Source organism: Cynocephalus volans, chromosome 5 (genome assembly GCF_027409185.1).
Source record: "Cynocephalus volans isolate mCynVol1 chromosome 5, mCynVol1.pri, whole genome shotgun sequence".
NCBI lineage: Eukaryota > Metazoa > Chordata > Mammalia > Dermoptera > Cynocephalidae > Cynocephalus > Cynocephalus volans.
The window spans coordinates 19,766,156-19,787,335 of NC_084464.1; the positions used below are offsets into that span (position 1 = coordinate 19,766,156).

The following is a 21,180-nucleotide window of genomic DNA, read 5'->3' on the forward strand; positions in this document are numbered from 1 at the left end:
TTTATATTTTAGTCATCCAAAAAAAAAAAAAAAATAGAAATAAAGCCACTAGTAATGGTTTTTACAAAGACTTCATAATTTTATTCGCTCTTTTTAAGTATAAGACCTAGACCCTAAGCACTATTAAAAGAAATGTGAGCATTTGAGAAGGGGGTTCTAATTCGTCCTTTTTCTTAGAAGATGGCTCAAACCAGGATGGCAGGAATGCAGACAAGCTGATGGCAGGACCACAGCGCTGACGTTCACGGTGACAGCGGCAGCGGCGGCGGCGGCAGCGAACACGTGCACGTCTTCACCCAGCCTCCCCCCAGCATCTCACCGAATCGTCACAACTACTGAGTGACGTTCCCTCCCACACGGTGACGTAGGTTGCTTCAGAGGAGCCTGTAAGATGGTGAGTACAACTGGCTGATCGGGATCTGCTCTTCTCAGGCCACCGCAGGTTCCTGTTTCACTTGACCTTGAGATCAGCCTCACATCAAAGACCCCAGGAAAGCCAGAGACGATAACAGGACCCTCTGAGAACATGGACTCAACCTGCAGCCCTAAAACTTCACAGTACCCCCAATCTGATGCCCTACCCGAGACGTGCTCTGGGCAGGGAAGGCTGAGAGATCATCTGCTGGCCATGACCAAGACCTAGGAAAGGCCATGGGCTGTGGCCCCCACTGGCACGTCACTCCCTCAGCCCTCACTCTTGTCCGAGCCCCCCCTCACCAGGACGCCTCGCTGCAGCACGGGCTCCCTACACGACCCTTTCCCACGCCCAGCAACCCAAGTCCCTGTCTCTGTCTGGGGGGTCACTCCTGATACCAGTCTCTTCTATCCCAGCTTCTGCTGAAGCTCTGGGGGAGAAGAGAGGCTGTTGTCGAGGACTCCTGCTGTTGATGCTACAGGAAGAAAAGGTCAACTAGACCTTAGAATGTACTGTCCAAAGGAGACATAAAAATTCCCCTAAAGGAGATGCTAAAAATAAAATTAGTTTTTAGAAAACCAGCGATCCCAGGAAGACAGAAGAATGAATTTTGAACAAAAGCATTCAATATGAGTATAAATCTAATGAAAAACTGTATGAAGTAATAACAACAAAATTTTTTTTATGAATTTAAAATAAAACTAGATACATAAGCAGCAACATGTCAGAAGTTTGGTCATTGTAGTTAGTGTTCAAAGGTCTTTTTGTTATTTGGAACAGGGTGAAAATATTGGTCAAATTGAGACTTTAAAAGGTATACGCGTTAAAATTTCTAGGGTCAATTCTAGAAATAGGGGACATATAACTTTCAAACTAGAAAAAGGTGGGGAAATGATGAAAAAATAATTAAATGAAGGCAAGACTGAAAGAAAAAAAGAATGAGAACATTGGACAAAGACAGGAGAACTAAATGCAAATATATTAATGGTAACCGCAATGGATTAAATGCTCTTGTTAAAAGACAAAGATGAACAGATTGGACTTTTTAAAAATACAGGCATAAGCTGTTTATGTGATATTCAGCAATTCACAAGGATGAGGAAAAATTGAAGTAAAAGAATGGAAAAATAAAAAAGAGTATCAGGTAAACATTAGCCAAAAGAAAGCTGGTGCTGCTTTACTGACATACACAAAGTCAAAACCATCACTACAGATGAAGAGAGTCACTTCCAATGCACCTTATATAACACTGCCTCAAAATATATAAAATAAAAATGGACAGGACATAGGGAAACAGACAAGCATACATAGAACTCTTACAAAATCTGAATACGGGTTTTCAGCCATAAGAAAAGTTCCATCATGCCTTAATGGAAGCCTCAATTTGTTTCTCTCACCATGTTGCAATAAAGTTAGCAGTAAGTAGAAAAAGAACAGCTTTAAAATATCCCAGATGTTTGAAAATTCAATTCAATTTTACCAAATAACTGGGTTATAAAAGACACATCAAAAATGAAGTTAAGAAATACTTAGCATCAATAGTAGTGAAAACACAACATATTGAAATATGGTGACACAAGCCAAAGCATTTCTAGGAAGGAAACTTATATATACACTTATTAAGAAACAGGAAAGGTCAATTAAAAGAAATGAGTATTCAACTCAGGAATTGGAATAACAGCATTAGAATAAATCCAAAGAAATAAGGAGAAAAAAAATAAGGGCAGATCACAACGAGAGAGAAAAACAGAGAAGAGTAACAAAGCAAAGGACTCATTCTTTTAAAAGACTAATTAGGTGGACCTCTAGTAAAGTTTATCAGGAATAAAAGAGAAGATGTACATAAGCAAATACAGAATAAAGAGAGACGATTACAAAGATCAAAATTAAATAAAACATTAAGAAACACTAAAAATTATGGAAGCTAAAATATACATTCATAGAAAAATACAAAATTCCCAAACTGACCCAAGAAGAAATAGAGAACTTGAGTATATCAAATATATCAAGGGCTATTAAGGAAGCAAATAGTAAAGTCTCCCCATCTCCAAAATTCCCAAGCAGTTTTACAGGTGATTTCGATCAAACTGCTAAGAAACACTTACTGTACTTCTTACTGTATACAAACTTTTTCAGAAAAACAGGAGAGAGCGATGCCCAGCCTCCCTCCACAGACTGGTGTGACACTGATTCCAATGCCAGATCAGGATATTAGGAGGAAAGTATAGGTCTGTTACACTCATAAATGTAGGTGTAAAAGCTCATGAATAAAGTATTAGCTAAATAAATCCAGAAGTGTATTTTTAAAAATGCATTGTGACCAAATGAGGTTTATTCCAGGAACACAAGGACGGTTCAACATCATAATTCCTATCAATATAAATTGCTACATTAATAATGAAAGGGCCACCCTACTACTCTGTTTCTATGAGTTTGACTTTTTTAGATTCTACCTATAAGTAAGATCATGCCGTGTTTGACTTATTTCGTTTAGCATAGAAAGCTGATTACCAGGGGTCAAAAGGTAGGATAAATGGGGAAATATTGAGCAAAGAGCACAAACTTCCATTTATAAGATGAATAAAGTTCTGGAGACCTAATATACAGCATGGTGACTAGTTAATAATAATGTATTATATACTTGAAGTTTGCTAAGAGAGTAGATCTTAAGTATTCTCACCACACTCATACACACACACACACACACACACACACACACACACATGAGATTACTATGTGAGGTGATGTGTTAATTAGTTTAATCACGGTAATCATCTCACAATACATATTGATATCAAAACATCATGTTATACATTCTACATATACATAACTTTTATTTGTCAATTATACCTCAATAAAGCTGTGAGGGGATGAAATAAAGGAGAAAATTCATTTGATTAACTTAGTTGATGCAGTAAATGCATTTCATAAAGTTCAACACCTATTTATTATTAAAAAAAAAAAAAAAACTCAGAGCAAACTCTGAATAGAAAGAAACTTCTTTAACTTGGTAAAAATTATTTACCAAAAATCTACAACAAAAATTTTACTTAATGAAGAACTTCAGGTGCCTTTGTTATAAAATTAGGATTAAGACAAGGATGCAGACCTTCACTGCTGTTTAATACATACTGAACATACTGGCCAATGCTGTGAAGAATGAAAAGCAAGAGATATAGGTACCAGAAAGGGAGAGATCATCTAATATTTTTTGCAGATAATAGAACCATCTACTTAGAAGAACCAAGAGAATCAACAGGTAAACTATTAGACCTGATAAGAATTCAGCAAGTTTGCCAGACACAGGATTATTTTACAGAAGTCAACAGAGCCGCTCTACTTTAGCAATAGTCAATTAGAAAACAATAGTAATGAATCATAAATATCTAGGAATTAACTTAACCAGCAGTACATAAGCTCTTCATGGAGACAACTTTAAAACTTTATGAAGGATGCAGATGATGATACAAATCAATGAAGGGACATTTTCCACTCTTGTGTAGGATGGTTTAATATTTTAAAGATGTTATTTCTCTTCAAGTTAACCTCTAAATTTAATGCAATCACTATCAAAATTCCAGTGAACTTATTAAGTAACTTGATCAACTTAGTCTAAATTCGTAGGAGAGAATAAAAGGCCCTTGAACAACTAAGTCAACCTTGAAAAAGGAAAGAGGATAAGTTTTCCCTATTAGGTACCAAGACCTTGAAGGAAATTATAGTAATAAAAAGGATGGTATCAGTGTAAGAACCCAGACAAATGGACCTATGAAACTAGAGAGCCCAGAGATGAACCCACATTTATATGGAAATTTAATATTTGGTAGAGTACAGACTTCAATGCAAGGGGGGACAGTAAAAATTATATGGAGATAGAATAGAGTATATTGGATTACTGTATAATTTTTAAAAACCTGGATCACTACCCAATGCCATATGGAAACAAGGACTCTAAATAGATAAAAGTTTTGTTGCTTTGCACCCCACAGATTTGTCACCCCTTTTCCCCTGGGTGACGGAGCCACAAAGGATTACTCAAAGCCCATCTCTTCTGAGCAGTGAGAAGCCCTGAAGTGGTTAAGCTCCCGTAACCTTTGAGAGAGGCATTCCTTTCATTTGGGAAATTAACCACAAATTGGGGTCTCTTCCCACATTTATTCTCCAGACCAGGAAGTTACAGGAAGAGAACGTAGGTGGGGTTACAGTTTAATGATATAGGCTGGTAACATTCAGTAAAACAAGCCAGATGACAGTCCATAAGGCAATTTAAGGGATCCACCAACAAAAGCTTGATCTTAGCCAACATTCCTTCTCCCTACACACCTTCCCAGTGTCTTTACATATCAATCAGTAACTTGTCTGTATTCGAACCAGCAGCCTTGCTGTGTTACAATTCTTTGTCTTACAACAGAGACTATATAGCCTGGGGAAAATTTTCTGTTTTTTGCAAGGTCAACATTTTATATGTACGTTTAAGAAGTTAGACCAAACCTGAAAGTACAAGAAACTGGGCCCGGTGAAATATATTTGCTTTATAGTATACTCCACAAGATTTTAGAGTGTAAGATACAACTCCAAAATTAATAGAAGAAAATTAGTAAAACATCTTGATCACCTAAGAGAACAAATCATTAGCCCCCTCCAAACAAAAAGAAAATCTAAATAATTAGATTACATAAAAATTGAGCATTTCTGCCTTGTAAAGACAATTTGGACAATTTTAGAAGGCAGATAAATAATTAGAAGGTATTTATAATACCACAAACAAAGCAAAAGAGACTAATATCTAGAATATGCAAGGAACAACTTTTAAACAAGAAAAGAGGAAATCCAAAAGACAAGAATATGAAGAGATGTCTAACTTGGTTATAAGAGAAATTGAAATGTAAAACAATGAGATATCACTTTGCCCTATTAGACTGGCAAAAATTAGGAAGGTGGATAAAGCCAAATATTACAGTGATATAGAAATTCAGGAACACTTTGCCCTTCTGCTGGGAATTTAGGAGAGTAATTACTCTCATTCAGGTGCATAAGGAGACATATTAGGGTGTTCCTATCATTGCTGGTGGAGTCACGGACTTGGAGGCAATTGGCACCCGTCACTTAGATGCGACAGACAAAGTGCAGTGGACGCTGTAGTAGGAGCGCTAGAGCCACGTGGATGGGTCTTAAAAACTGCTGAGTGAAATAAGGAATGAGATATAACAATACCAATTTCATGAATGAAATCTACATGCATTCTACGTGTTTCTATATTTTACAAGAGCAAATAAAAACTCAACGTTAAACTCATTCCAGTGTTTACCTGTTGGATGGGGAGATACGACACTGGGGAATATGAACGAGAGAGAGGAAGAAAGAAAATCTTTGAGCACCCAGACAAAAAGATCAGGTCACGTAAAAGGAAAAAAATATTCAACTTAGAGTGCCTGGAACATTACAAAGTCCTCAAAGAATGAATAAATCAAACTATTTTTTAAAAGAAAACAAGAAAATGATTTTTAAAACCTTAAAAAGTCAAGATAGCATACAACAACCCACACACCTACAGCCATCTGATCTCTGACAAAGGCACCAACTCCATACACTGGGGAAGAGACTGCCTCTTCAGCAAATGGTGCTGGGAAAACTGGATAACCGTACGCAGAAGAATGAAACTAGACCCATATCTCCCACCATATACTGAAATCAACTCGAAATGGATTAAAGAATTAAATATACACCCGGAAACAATAAAACTCCTTAAAGAAAACATAGGGGAAACACTCCAGGAAGTAGGACTGGGCACAGACCTCATGAATATGACCCCAAAAGCACAGACAACCAAAGGAAAAATAAACAAATGGGATTATATCAAACTAAAAAGCTTCTGCACAGCCAAAGAAACAATTAACAGAGTTAAAAGACCACCAGCAGAGTGAGAGAAAATATTTGCAAAATATACATCTGACAAAGGATTAATATCCAGAATATACAAGGAACTCAAACAACTTTACAGCAAAAAGACAAGTAACCCAATTAAAAAATGGGCAGAGGAGCTGAATAGGCATTTTTCAAAGGATGACATACGAATGGCCAACAGACACAGGAAAAAGTGCTCAATATCACTCAGCATTTGGGAAATGCAAATCAAAACCACACTGAGATACCATCTCACCCCAGTCAGGATGGCTAATATCCAAAAGACAGAGAATGATAAATTCTGACATGGTTGCAGAGAAAAAGGAACTCTCCTACACTGTTGCTGGGCCTGAAAAATGGTGCAGCCTTTATGGAAAATGGTTTGGAGGTTCCTCAAACAATTACAGATAGATCTACCATATGACCCAGCTATCCCACTGCTGGGAATATATCCAGAGGAATGGAAATCATGTCGAAGGGATACCTGTTCTCGAGTGTTTATTTCAGAACTATTTACAAGCCAAGAGTTGGAACCAGCCCAAAGGTCCACCATCAGATGAGTGGATTCAGAAAATGTGGTATATCTACACAATGGACTTCTACTCTGCTATAAAAAAGAAATACTGCCATTCGCAGCAACATGGATGGACTTAGAAAAAATTATATTAAGTGAAATAAGTCAGGCACAGAAAGAGAAATACCACATGTTCTCACTTATTTATGGGAGCTAAAAATAAATAAATAAATACACAAACAAACGGGAGGGGGGCAGAGAAGACAACAATCCCAATTCCTTGAACTTGTTAAGACAAGTGAACAGATATGATGTTGATGGCCAGGAGGGGGCAGAGAGAAAGGAGAGGGAGGACTCAGTAAAGGGACACAAAAATCAACTACATTGTATATTGATAAAATAAAAATTAAAAAAAAATAAATAAAGACAAAGACAAACGAAAAGTTAAAAAAAGCATTAAATCAGTAAGAACAAAAGGGTAAAGCAGCAAATCACTTCATTCTAGGCTTCAAAGTAGTATCACAAATACTTTCTAAGGAATATGAGAAGCTGAAAATGAATGAATGAATGAATGAATGAATGTTATTAAATAGACAAGAAAACAATGCACCATGAGCAAGAGCAGCAGAAACAGACAGCAGAAAGGCATTCGTGACACCTTTAGCTACTGCCATTCTCAGGCACACATTATTAAAAACACCTACTGTCTTTAAACAAATAAAACAAAGCTTAAAAATAACTGCAGGGAATGGGATACTATACAAAGTGACCTATCAGGTCTATAAAGACCCAAACAATTTCTAGAAATAAAAAATATAATAATAAACATTCAGTGATAGGTCCAACAGCAGATCAGATACAGGTGAAGAGGAAGCCACGAAAGAACAGATGAAATTATTGCAAACTGAGCAAAGAAATGAAAAATAGGTAGGAGTGGCTAAGACATGTGGAATACAGAAAAAGGAATATTATGTATCTAATTAAAGTTCAAGAAGGAGAAGAAAGAACAAGCCAGAAGCAATACTTGAGGAAGTAATAGCTGAGAATTTTCCAGAACTAATGAAAAAATATGTACCATATCCAAGATTTTCTACAAATGCCAAAGAGGATAAACAAAGATTATACTTAGATAAATTCTAATAAGTGGAAAATTAACAAAGATAAATAGAAGTCATCTTATTATGTATTCAGAGAGAGGGAAAAAAGGACAAATTATCTTTGAAGAGTGAATATTAGATTGATGGTTAAATTTTCATCAGCTAAAAAAACAAAAACAAAAACAACCCAGAAAACAAAAGATAGTAGAATGATTTGCTTGCTGTACTGCTAGGAAAAATTCTACCAATCTGGTATTCTATACCCAATGAAAATTTATTTAATAGGAGTGAAGTGAGCATTTTCATATCACCACATAATATGGTTGGGGTAGACCAATGGAATTCAAGGGTCTTAATTTAAGGGCCTATATAATCTGGAAAGAAAGTAATGCTATTGATTAGATTCAGAAGAGTTATGCATGTCATGATTCCTAAGTTAATCAGTAAATGAAAAAATAGAGTATATAACTACAAATAAATAGAGGTGAAAATAGAATGAGAAAAAATACTTAAGCAAAATTTTAAAAATACAAGAAAAGAATAGTTGGAGTACACAGAAAATCAAAATAAATTGGTAGATATATAATCCAAATATATGAGTAATTACATTAAATGTAAATGAACTAAGTATTCTGGTTAAAAAACAAATACTGTGAAATGAGGGGAAGGTGAGTCCAACTACAGGCTGCTTACAAGTGACATCTATGCCATTAAGATATATACATAAAAAGAAAAAAAATTATACCACGCAAATTTTAAACAAAAGAAATAACAAATTTCAAGACAAAAACACTACTGGAGATAAAGAAGTTGCTTCATAATGATAAAAGTTTCCATATACCATAAGGTAAATATAAAATAAGGTAACTTTTATATTTACCTAAAGACATATTCCTAATTTATATAAAGCAAAAATTGAACAGAACCAGGAGAAACTGGCAAATCTAAAATCATAATAAAGGGTTTTAACAAGCTTCTCTTAGCAATTGATAGAATAAGTAGATTGACAAAAAACTAGGAAGAATATAAGATTTGAAGAACACAGTTAAGAAGAGGGACCTAATGGATATACATATATATTGATGCTGCACCTGGTAATTGTGAAATATATACTTGTAACCACAAATTAACCTTTAAAAACATTGGCACAAACTGGGCCATAAAGTATATCTCAAAATTTCAAAAGATACACTTATACAGACTGTAATCTCTAGCCATGATGCAATCAAACTAGAAAATAACAAAGATAACTAGAAAAATTCCATACTATGGAGAATTATGAAATACACTTCTAAGTAACCTTTGGACCAATGAAGAAATCAAAATTAAAAAATAGAAAATATTTTAAACTAAACAAAAATAACAAATATTATATATTACGATGTGTGCGATTTACCTAAAGCAGTACTTAGAAATAAATGTATAGCATTAAATGTATTAATATAGGAAACAATATATAATGTCTGACTTTTTGGTAGGGAAGAATTTCACATGACTAACCATGGAGAAAAGAGTGATAAATTAGAATCTATTAAAACTATAAACTCAACAGGAGTGATCATCACTTAAGAGCAGCTCTGAGAGTATCTACAAGCTCCTGCTGAAATAGAAATCCCTAGGGTTAATTTTTGACTTTACTGGTGGCTGACTAGAGGTGGCCAGCCCTTGCGTCTAATACAAAGAAAGTCCAAAGCAATAAGTAAGTCACCTGTGGAACAGAGTGTCTAGGAGAAAATGACGGAATCCAGCAAAACAGTGAGGCAATCTCTCCAAGGTTTGGAAACTCGAGGCGGCAACATAGAAAGACAGGGGAAGCACCTGACCAATACTGGCGTGGAGACTGGAGAGACCATGTACATCTGGGACAAGGTAGGTGCGGTGTGGGAGTGGGGACTGTGGTTGGCACTCTCACTACTGCAGTCAGCACTCTCACCGCAGACATCTGCTATTCAGACTGCAAGGTAACACGCTGCCCTCATGGACAGTGAGCCCAGTGTGAGGAGATGCTGGGAGCCCACGTGACTACATTTTTCACAAAGGAGGTACGTGCTGGAGTCTTCCCATGACCTTTGGTCCTAGGATGTTGCTGGATGTCATCATTTTGGGATAGGAATCAGGACACAGAGAGAGCCTCCCACCCTGGCAGAGAGGGTGGGGAGAGTGTGCCAGCCCCTCCTGGGTGCAAACAACTCTGCATATCTTGAGTGAACTTGCCTAGATCCACGCTCATGGAGCTCAGAGTCCTACCTGACCCAGCAGCTCACCCAGCCCAGTGGAGAGTGTATGGGGAGTGTGCTGGCCCCTCCTGGGTACACACAGCCACGAAGAGTCTCTGCAAAACATGTCTAGACCCGTGCTGCCACCTTCCCCTAGGAGCTCAGAGTCCTGCTCAACTCAACAAGCCAGAGCATCCCACCCCCACAGAGAGGGTGCAGGGGTGAGGTGGCACCTCCCAGGTGCATGCATTCCCACATGTCTCTGGCAAACTTGCCTAATCCACTCCCACCTCCCCTGGGAACTCAGTCCCGCCCAACTTAGCAAGGCTGCCTGCCTGCCCCAGCAGAGTGGGTGTAAAGAGTATGCCACCTACTCCAGGTATGTGCAGCCCCTCACATCCCTGGTAAACTTGCCTAGATCCAAGACCACCTCATTCACCCCGACCCCAACTCAGAACTCAGGGGCCCACCTGACACAGCAAGCCTGCCTGCTCCATCAGACGGGGTACAAGAAGTGCTTGGCCACCCCCAGGTGCCCACAGCTCCATATATCTCTAACTCATGCTGGCCTTCCACACAGGACAGAGCAAGCCTGCCCAGCAGAGAGAGTGAGGGGAGTGAGCCAACACCTCCCAGGTACACACAGTCCCAGGTCTCTGGTAAACATGCCTAGATCCACATACTCTAGCAGGGAAGCTCCAGAGAGCCCACTTACCTCCCCCAGGGACTCAGAGAAATGCCCAAGTACTTCTGCCAGAGGTATGCAACCTGCTCAATACCCTGGCAACTCCACCCACATTAGAGGAAGAACAGTCCATCAGCACAACACCTATCTCAGAAACTGAAGCCCCAAAGGTGACCCCAGCAACCCTATACAGGGTCACTCACCTCAGCTGAGGAAGCACTGAGTGCACCAGCACACCCCTAAAGTACTCAAAGCCCTACTTACAGCCACAACAACCCTGCCCATTGTCAACCACCCTAACAAGAAACTTCCAAAGGCCTCACTACCTTGGCCATGAAGGTACCCACAGACAACTCCAAGATTGAATGCAGTTGAAGAAGTCACATGAAGACTACACTACCGTGCTCACCCAGAACTAAACCTAAAATGCCCAACCCAACTGTCAATATAGAACATTTCTACAGATAAGAGTTTCTCCCTTCAAAAACTACTCCAAATATTAAAGGAAGACAGTACACCACCAGATGCCCAGACATCAATGCAGACACATGAGAAGGAAAAAAAAAAGGGAAACACGAGAAGCCATCAAAAGAAGACAATAATTCTCCAACAGCAGACCCCAAACAACAAGAGACCAGTGAAATGCCTGAAGAAGAATTCCAAATGGTAATCTTAAGGAAACTCAACAGATACAAGAAAAAATAGAAAACACAATGAAGTCAGAAAAACAATCTAGGACATGAACGAGAAATGAACGAGAAATTCAAAGAGATAGAAATCATTTAAAAAAAAAAAAAAAAAAGCACCAAGCAGAAATCCTGAAACTAAAGAATTCATTTAATTTAAAAAAAGAAAGAAGGAAAGAAAAACAACCGAGAGCTTAAAGCAGTATACCAGAACAAGTGGAAGAAAGAATATCTGAATTTGAAGACAGGAATTTGAATCAACACAGCTGGATGAAAAAAAAAAAAAAGAATTTTAAAAAATGAAGAAAGCCAAAGAGATCTATCCAACAACCTTAAGTGTACAAACATCATATTATGGGTATACCAGAAGAGGAAGAGAAATGAAAAGGCATTGAAAGCTTATTCAATGAAATAATAGCTGAAAACTCCCCACATATTGAGAGAAATACAGTCTCCCACATCCAAGAAGCTCAAAGATCCCCAAACAGATTCAACCCAAAAAGGTCCTCTCTGAGACACATTATAGTCAAATTGTCGAAAGTCAAAGACAAAGAAAAAGTTCTAAAAACAGCAAAAGAAAATCATCAAGACTAATAGCAGATTTCTTAACAGAAATCCTACAGCCCTGGAGAGTAGGAAGATATATTCAAAGTGCTAAAGCAAACAAACAAACAAAAACCTGCCAGCCAAAAATCCTATAACAAGCAAACCTATCCTTCAGAAACAAAGGAGAAATGGTGTCTTTACCACATAAACAAAAACTGCAGGGATTCACCATCACAAGACAAGCCCTACAAGAAATCCTCAAGGGAGTCATACATCTGGAATCAAAAGGGCAATAAGTATCATCACGAAAACACAAGAAAGAATAAGAAACACTAGTAGAGATACACAAATAAGAAAGAAATTGTATCTTATCACTACAAAACAAACCAAAAAGCAAAACAAAAAAAAAAAAAACCACCAAACAGCAAAAACAAACAATAAAAGGGAAAGAAAGGAACAAAAGAAATATAAAATGACCATAAATAAAAATTAGTAAAATGTCAGGAAGAAGATAATACCTTTCAATAACAACCCTGAATGTGAATGGATTAAATCCCCCACTTAAAAGATATAGACTGGATGAACAGATCAAAAAACTAGACCCAAATATATGCTTCCTGCAAGAAACTCACTTCACAAGTAAAGACACACACACACTAATAGTGAAGGGATGGAAAAAGATGCCCATGGGAACCCAAAACAAGCAGGAGTTGCTATAATTAATTGGATGAAATAAACTTTAAACCAAGAACTACAAAAAGAGACAAAGAAGGACATTATATAATGATAAAGTGAGCAATGAAGCAAGAAGATATAACAATCATTAATATATATGCACCCAAAATTGGAGTGCCCAGATATATAAAGCAACTGTTATTATATCTAAAGGGGGAGATACACCCCAATACAGTAATATTTGGAGATTTCAACACCCCTTTCTCAGCACTGGACAGACCATCTAGTCAAAAATTTAGAAGAGAAACATTGGATTTGAATGGCACTTTAGACCAAATGAACTTGACAGACATTTATAGAACATTTCATCCAACAAATGCAGAATACACATTCTTCTCATCAGCACACAAATCATTCTCCAGGACAGGCCACATATTAGGCCAAAAATCAAGTCTCAACAAATTTTAAAAGACTGAAATCATATCAAGTATTTTTTCAGATTACAATGGAATAAAACTAGAAATCAACAAGTGAAACTTTGGACATTATACAAGTACATGGAAATAAAATGATATGTTCTTCAACAACCAATGGGTCAAAGAAGAAATAAAGCAGGAAATAAAAAAAGTTCATTGAAACAAATGAAAACACAAGCACAACACACCAAAACCTATGGGATACTACGAAGGTATCATCACAATAAGTGCTTACATCAAAAAAGGTGAAAGATCCCAAATAAACAATCTACACCTCAAGGAACTAGAAGAGCAAGAACAATCCAGCCCCAAAATTAATAGCAGAACTAAATAAAATAGAAACCCCCCAAATGATACAAAAGATCAACGAAACAAAAAGTTGGTTTTTAAAGAACAAAACAGACAAACCATTAGCTAGAGTAACCAAGAAAAGAGAAGATCCACATATCAAATATCATATGAATAAGGAGACATCACAACTGATTCCACAGAAATACAAAGAATCATTAGAGACTATTATGAACAACTATCTGCCAACAAATTTGAAAACCTAGAGCAAATGAGTAAATTTCTGGGCACATACAACCTACTGAGACTGAACCAAGAAGAAAAAGAAAACTCGAACAGACCAGTAGTGAGCAACAAGACTGAATCAGTGATCAACAATCTCCTGACAGAGAAAAGCCCAGGACAGGATGGCTTCACTGCTGAATTCTACCAAACTTTCAAAGACTTGATACCAATTCTTCTCAAACTATTCCAAAAAATCAAAGCAGAGGGTATTGTTCTTCCAAACTCATTCTGAGGCCAGCATCACCATGATACGAAAACCAGACAAATATACAATAAATAAAGAAAATTATAGGCCAGCTTCCAGTCAAGATGGTGGAATAAACGGTCCCCAGCATCACTCTCTCCCACAAGTCAACCAATTTACAACTATTCAAAAGCAATGGCAGCCAAGCTGGGGCTGCTAGAGCTCAGGGGAAAAGGAGGAGAGACCTACGGAGTTCATGAAGGCAGGAGAAGCCACAATGAGAGAAGAAAAGGATTGCTCCCACCATTTCAAGCCCCGGCCACTTTAAGACTGGAGCGCACAGAGCAAGAGCTTGCAAAAGCTGCAGCTGTGCCCTTAGTATGAAGTTGCTTGGGAGCAGCAGGGGAGAACAGGGCGTTGGCCCCCAGGCTAGCAAGACCACTAACAGGATTCCTGTGGACTCACATAGGAACAAGGAGCCACAGACAACAGAAAAAAGGAGCTACTCGGAGGCCAGTGAATCATTGCAAGGGACTGGTGCATGGCCCATCCTGTGGGAAGTATTTGGAGCATAGGCAGTAGGGGAGACAGGCCCACCTGGGGAACATTTGGGTACAGCATGGACAGCTGATCTGCCCTCCAATCAGTGCAGGACCACTCAGTGGAGACTGGTCAGGAATATAGAACTGCAGGGGGTGCAGTTTGCTGAAAAGACTCAGGCCCAGTCCAGAGCCTCCACGCAACCCAGGTGCACTGGATCTCACGAGAACCAGAAGTACATACCATTAAGACCTGAGCTGCACAAAAAGCCTTGCTCAGGGAATCAGCAGCAATGAAGCAACTTAGCTTAGCTCAGCTACAGGGCTCAAGTGCTGGTCCCCACAGGAAATTCCTCATTTATTCATTCATTCATTTATTTATATTTATTTATTTATTTATTTATTTATTTTGTCTTTTTCGTGACCAGTACTCAGCCATTGAGTGCACCGGGCCCTTCCTATGTAGGATCCGAACCCGCAGCAGGAGCGTCGCTGCGCTCCCAGTGCCGCACTCTCCCGAGTGCGCCACGGGCTCGGCCCAAATTCCTCCATTTTAAAAGGAGGCAAAAGACAACAAATTAGTTCCAGTGCAGAATTTGAGTGGTAGGAACAGCAAATAATCTAACACAGAACTGAAAGAAAAACAAAACCCACAGATCAGAGGCAGAGTTTGATATTAACTAATAAAGGTCTCACTCACCAAAGAGCACCTATAAACCCCTGGGCTTCCAAGCCACGGAGGGTGGGGAGCCAAGGGCCTCAGCCACACACCCCAACATCCACAACCAGCCCAGGTATGACCACTGAGCTGCTGCATGTAGCGCCCTGGGCCCCTGAGCCAGAATGGTGGGGGGCCAAGGGCCTCAGCCATGCCCCCCCCAACATCCGCAAACAGCCCATAGACAACCACCGAGCCACCACAGCTAGCACCCTGGGCTCCCGAGCCAGGGCAGTGGGGGGTTGAGAGCCTTGGCAATGCCCCCCCCCCCGACATCCACAACCAACCCAGCAATGACCACTGAATTGCCTCAGGAAGCACCCTGGATTCTGAGTTGTGGCACTGGGGGCTGAGGGCCTCAGCCACACACCCCTGACATTGCATCCAGCCCAGCGATAACCCAGCTGCTGCTGGAAGCCCCCTGGTCTGGAATGGACAGACTATGGTACATTCCTATAACTGGATGCTAAATTGTGAGGGAAAGGAAGACACCTTACCTACCGCATCAGCATAAACAGACCTCAGAAACGATCCAGAAGAAGCAGGCCACACAAGGTACACACAGTATGATGTCATTTGTTTACATCTCAAATCAGATTAAACTACATATTATTAAGGGATACAAAACTGGAAGAATTCTAAGCCAATGACAATTTTCTAGGTCTCAGTCTGAGCTGTGGTTACACAGATATTCATGTTATAATCATTCTTTAAGCTGTTCACGTTTTACAGTCTCTTCTGAATGTATGATGTTTTTTACAATGTAAAAGTGGAAAAAAAAAAAAGCAGTAGAATCAAATGCAAAATTAAGGATAGTGTCCCCTGTTAAAGGGAAGGGGGCGCATGGGTTTCAGGTGGGGCATATCAGGATTTTGAAAGTAATAGTAATGTTCTCTTTCTAAAATTGGATGACAGGTCTCAGATATTTGTTGTGTTGATATTAGAAATATCCTATATATAATTTATAACTATTTAAATACTTCTGATATTTTACTTAAAATGTAAAGAAAAAAACATGTTAAAGTGTTAAAAAAAGTAAACATCTTAAAGATAGGTGCTATATTAATTCATTATATTACTATATATTAATGCATTATTAAATTAACGTTATATTAATACAACATTGTGAACTAGTGATAGAGTATGGATGTGTTGTCCCCCCAAAGCTCATGTCAAAATTTGATTCCCAGCTTGGCAGTGTTGGGAGCTGTCTGGGTTATGGGGGCAGATCCCTCATGAGTAGATTAACGCGGGGGGTGGGGGGTAGGGAGTTCTCCCTCTAGTAGTTCCTGCCACAGCTGGTTGTTTAAAGGTCTCTCTCTGTCTCTCGGTCTCTCTAGGTCTCTCCCTCGCTTGCTTCCTCTTGCCATGTGATCTGCTTGTACCCGCCAGCTGCCTGCCACTTTCTGCCATGAGTAGAAGCAGCCTGAGGCCTGTGCCATATGCAGCTGTCCCAGAATCATAAGCCAAATAAACCTCAGTTCTTTATAAACTACCCAGTCTCAGGCATTCTGTTATAGCAACAGAAAAATGAACTAATACAACTAGGCTGAAAACTTTCAAACCACTGTTACAATAAGAAAATGAATTCAGAATTCTTACTAACTTGGCCATAATCTTTTAGAACATTGCTTGTAAAGTGCAAGAGAAACAAGCCCCTCCTGGACCAGATCCTTAGGAAAGTGCCCCCACTGTGCCCTCCTCCGGGGCAGGAGAGGAAGCATGACTGGTTGACGGGATTTACATCCTGGGCTTTATCTTTCTTGCCACAGGAGGTTCTGGTTCCTGAGTGGAGCCACCTGCTTCTCCCCTTGACCTTCTAGAACATGTGGAGGTGGTAAGCAGCTCGCACGGTGCACTCCACGGTCTGGCAATGGTCACTCTGTGAGGTGGTTTTATCTGCTGCAATCTGAATAACAGCCCAGCCTGACAAAGTCAAATTCATTCCACTTTATACTGCAAAAAGAATTTATTATTCTCACCTCCATCTTCCAAGTTTTGCAGCTTATGTTTGAGGCTAGCACTTTCCATAAATGACTCTTGGCTCACAATCTAAAAAGAAAATAAACAGACCACAAATGTATGCATTTTAGGGCAAAGTGAGAAAAAAGTGGTGCTATATTATTCCTTAATAAAGAATAAGCCAGTATGTTATGCAAATATAATATTAATTCTGGGAAACCATTTGAATAGCCAGCACTTAAACAGTACCTGAGACACATTTTCTTCAACTTTTGAGTACTCCAAGGTAGAGAGACCGCTCAGTGGGTGGGGACTCTGAAGTTCTGAGGATTAAAGAAAACAGTTTCAAGTGAATAAACACACCCAGAAACAATCAGAGGCAATAACATTTCACTACTGCTCAAGGTCATCATAAAAGACACAATTCTAAATAAAAACAAGCAAAACCTTTGTATGTTTCAGAGCACAGGTGATTATTAGCTTTGCAGAGCTGTAGATAAAAACGAATAGCCTAATGCCTCAACCAGATCAGCAACTTTAGTAGCTGCCCATCTGGTCCTAAATATGTGAGCAAGGATTCTGCCTCATCAGCCCTGTGATTCTTCTCTTTTTTCTCTTATATCCCCTCTTATCTCTTTTGTTATGTGTGTGATGATTTGATACACGTATACTTTGTGTAATGATTATCACATTCAAATTAGCAGACCCAGTACCACACATGCTGCACAGTAGATTCCTGGAACTTGTTCATCTTATAACTTAGCGTCTGTATGCTCTGAGCGACATCTCCCATCTCCCCCACCCCCCAGCCCATGCAAACCACCATGCTACACTGTCTCTGAGTTCAACTGTTTCAGATTCCACATGTAAGGAAGATCATGTTTTTGTCTTTCTGTGTCTGGCCTATTTCACTTACTAATTTTGTTTACTTTGGATATACACTCAGGAGTGGGATTGCTGGATTGTTCTAAATTTTTGAGGAACCTCCATGCTGTTTTCTGTAATGGCTGTACCAATTTACATTCCTACCAACAGTGAACAAGGGCTTCCTTTTGTCCACACCTTTACCAACATTTGTTACCTATTTGCTTTTTGATAACAGCCATCCTAACAGATGTGAGCTAATAGCTCATTGTGGTTTTGATTTGCATTTCTCTCGTGCTTAAGCACCTTTTCATATACTTGTTGGCCATTTGTCTGTCTTTGGAAAAAAAGTCTATTCAGATCCTTTGCCCATTTTTAAATTGGGATATTTGGATTTTTTTGCTACTGAGTTTTGTGAGTCCCATATATATTTCAAATAATAACTCCTTACCAGACATATGGTTTGCAAATATTATCCCTACTTCAGAGGTTGCCTTTTCATTTTGTTGCTTCCTTTGCTGTGCAGAAGTTTTTTAGTTTCTAACTTATCCAACTTGTTTGTTTTTGCTTTTGTTGACTGTGCTTTTGGTGTCATATCCAAAAAATCATTGCCAAAACAAAAGGCAAGGAGCTGGTTCCCTACATTTTCTTCTAGGAATTTTAGAGTCTTTAATTACTTTTACATATCAGTCTTTAATCCATTTTGAGTTAATTTTTATGTATAAGGGTCCAATTTTATTCTTTTGCACATCAATATCCAGTTTTCCTAATGTTTATCGAAGAGACTACCTTTTCCCCACTGTGCATTCTTAGTGACCTTGTCAAAGATTAGTTGACCACATACTTGTGGGTTTATTTCTGGGCTCTGTACCCTGTTCCATTCGTCTATGTGTCTTGTTTTGATTACTATGTCTTTGTAACTTAGTTTGAAATCAGGGAGTACATTGCCTCCAGCTTTGTTCTTTATCTAGATTGCTTTGGCTACTTAGGGTCTTTTGTGGTTCCATACAAATTTTAGGATTTTATTTTCTACTTTTGTGGAAAATGCTATTGGAATTTTGATAGGGATCATGTTAACTTTACTTAACTTGTATTAGCTCTAACAGTTTTATTGGTGGAGTCTTTGGGGTTTTCTATATGTAAAATCATGTTATCTGCAGACAGATACAATTTAACGTTTTTCTTTCCAATTTACATGGAGTTTTTCTTTTATTATTATTATTATTATTTTTTGCCTAATTGTTCAGTACCACACTGAATAGAGTGAGAGTGAGCACCCTTGTCTTGTTCCTGATCTTAGAGGAAAAGCGTTCAGATTTTCACCACCGAGTATGACGTTAGCTGTGGGGTTTTCACACATGGCTTTTACTATGTTGAGGTACATTCTTTCTGTATCTGATTTGGTAAGAGTTTTTATAATGAAAGGATGTTGAATTTTGTCAAATACTTTTTCTGCACCTATGGAAATATGATTTTTATCCTTCATTCTGTTGATGAGGTTTATCACGTTAATTGATTTGTGTACGCTGACCCATCTTTGATCAACCTCTCCCATCTTCCCTAGCACTACCCCCTGGTAACCGCTATTCTGCTGTTTCTGTGAATTCGACTTTTTTAGATTCCATATATAAGTGAGATCTACCAGTATTTGTCTTTCTATGACTGCCTTATTTCACTTAACACTATTTCACCAATAATATATTAAATCTCAGTAATGGATCCCACTTGATCATGGTGTGTATTAATCTGTTTCTGTTGCTTATAACAAAATACCTGGAACTGGGTAATTTGCAAGAAAACAAAATTTATTGCTTACAGTTTCAGAGGCTGGGAAGTCCAAAGTCCAGGGAACATATCTAGTGAAGGCCTTCCTTGGTGGTAGCTTCAGCAACAAAGGGTTTCACATGGCAGAGCAGATAGAGGCTCTCGCATGCTCTCTTTTTAAAGCACTCTGAACCACAACCATGACCACCATTGTTAATCCATTCACCATGGCATGGTCCTCAGAATCTAATCACCTCTTCAAGGCCCCACCTTTCGATTACCATAATAGGATTTCCCACTCTCTTAACAGTCACAGTGGGGATCAAGCTTCTAATACATAAAACTTGGGGGACTCAATTCAATCCATAGCACTATGTATTATTCTTCTAATGTGCTGTTGAATTCATTTTGTTAGTATTTTGTTGGGGATTTTTGCATCTAGGTTCATCAGGGATGTTGGTCTATAATTTTCTTTTCTTGTAGTTTCCTTATTTGGCTTTGGTATCAGTAATATGCTGGTCTCATGAAATGAGTTTGGAAGTGTTCCCTCCTCTTCAATTTTTTAGATGACTTTGAGAAGGACTGAAGTTAATTCTTTAAATGCACAGTAGAATCCACCCATGAAGCCACTGGGTCCTGGGGTTTTTTGTTGTTGTTGGGAGGTTTTTGATTACTGATTCAGTCTCTTTACTCATTACTGATTGGTTTAGATTTTCTATTTATTTATGATTCAGTTATGGTAAATTTTATGTGTCCGGGAATTTATTTATTCTACAATATTCAATTTCTGTGTATAATTGTAGTAGTCTCATGATATTTCATATTTCTGTGGTATCAGTTGTAGTATCTCCTCCTTCATTTATAATTTTGAATCCTATTTTTTTTTTCTGGTTAGTCTTGTTGTCAATTTTATCTTTTTCAAAAAACCAACTCTTAGTTTCATGGATCTTTTCTACTGCCTTTCTAGTCTCTATTTCCTTTATTTCTGCTCCAATCTTTATTATTTCCTTCTTTCTGCTGACTTTGGGCTTAGTTTGTTCTTCTTGAGGTATGAAGTTAAGTTGTTCCTTTGAGATCTTTGTTTTTCATGTAGGCAGTTATCCCTATAAACTTCCCTCTTAGCACTGCTTTTGCTGTATCCCATAAGATTCTGGTATGTGGTGTTTTCATTTTCATTTGTCTCAAGATACTTTATGATGTGCCTTTTTATTTCTTCTTTGACCCAATTTGTTCAGGAGTGTGTAGTTTAATTTCCACATATTTGTAAGTTTTCCAAAATTCCTCCTGTAGATTTCTAGTTTGATACCACTGTGGTCAGAAAAGATACTTGAGATGATTTCAATATTCTTAAATTTGTTAAGA

At 38.4% G+C, this 21,180-nt stretch overlaps 1 protein-coding gene across 1 annotated transcript in view; it reads right to left on the reverse strand.

The window, feature by feature from the left end:
- The window catches only part of SYCP2L (synaptonemal complex protein 2 like), a 77,480-nt gene that overhangs the window by 17,481 nt on the left and 38,819 nt on the right, over window positions 1-21,180 (reverse strand). The window contains exons 20-21 of the mRNA XM_063098206.1: window positions 17,440-17,513; window positions 17,211-17,280 (exon numbers count right to left, since the gene is read on the reverse strand). Of these exons, the coding sequence (XP_062954276.1) occupies window positions 17,211-17,280; window positions 17,440-17,513 (144 nt within the window). The remainder of the gene's footprint in view (window positions 1-17,210; window positions 17,281-17,439; window positions 17,514-21,180) is intronic.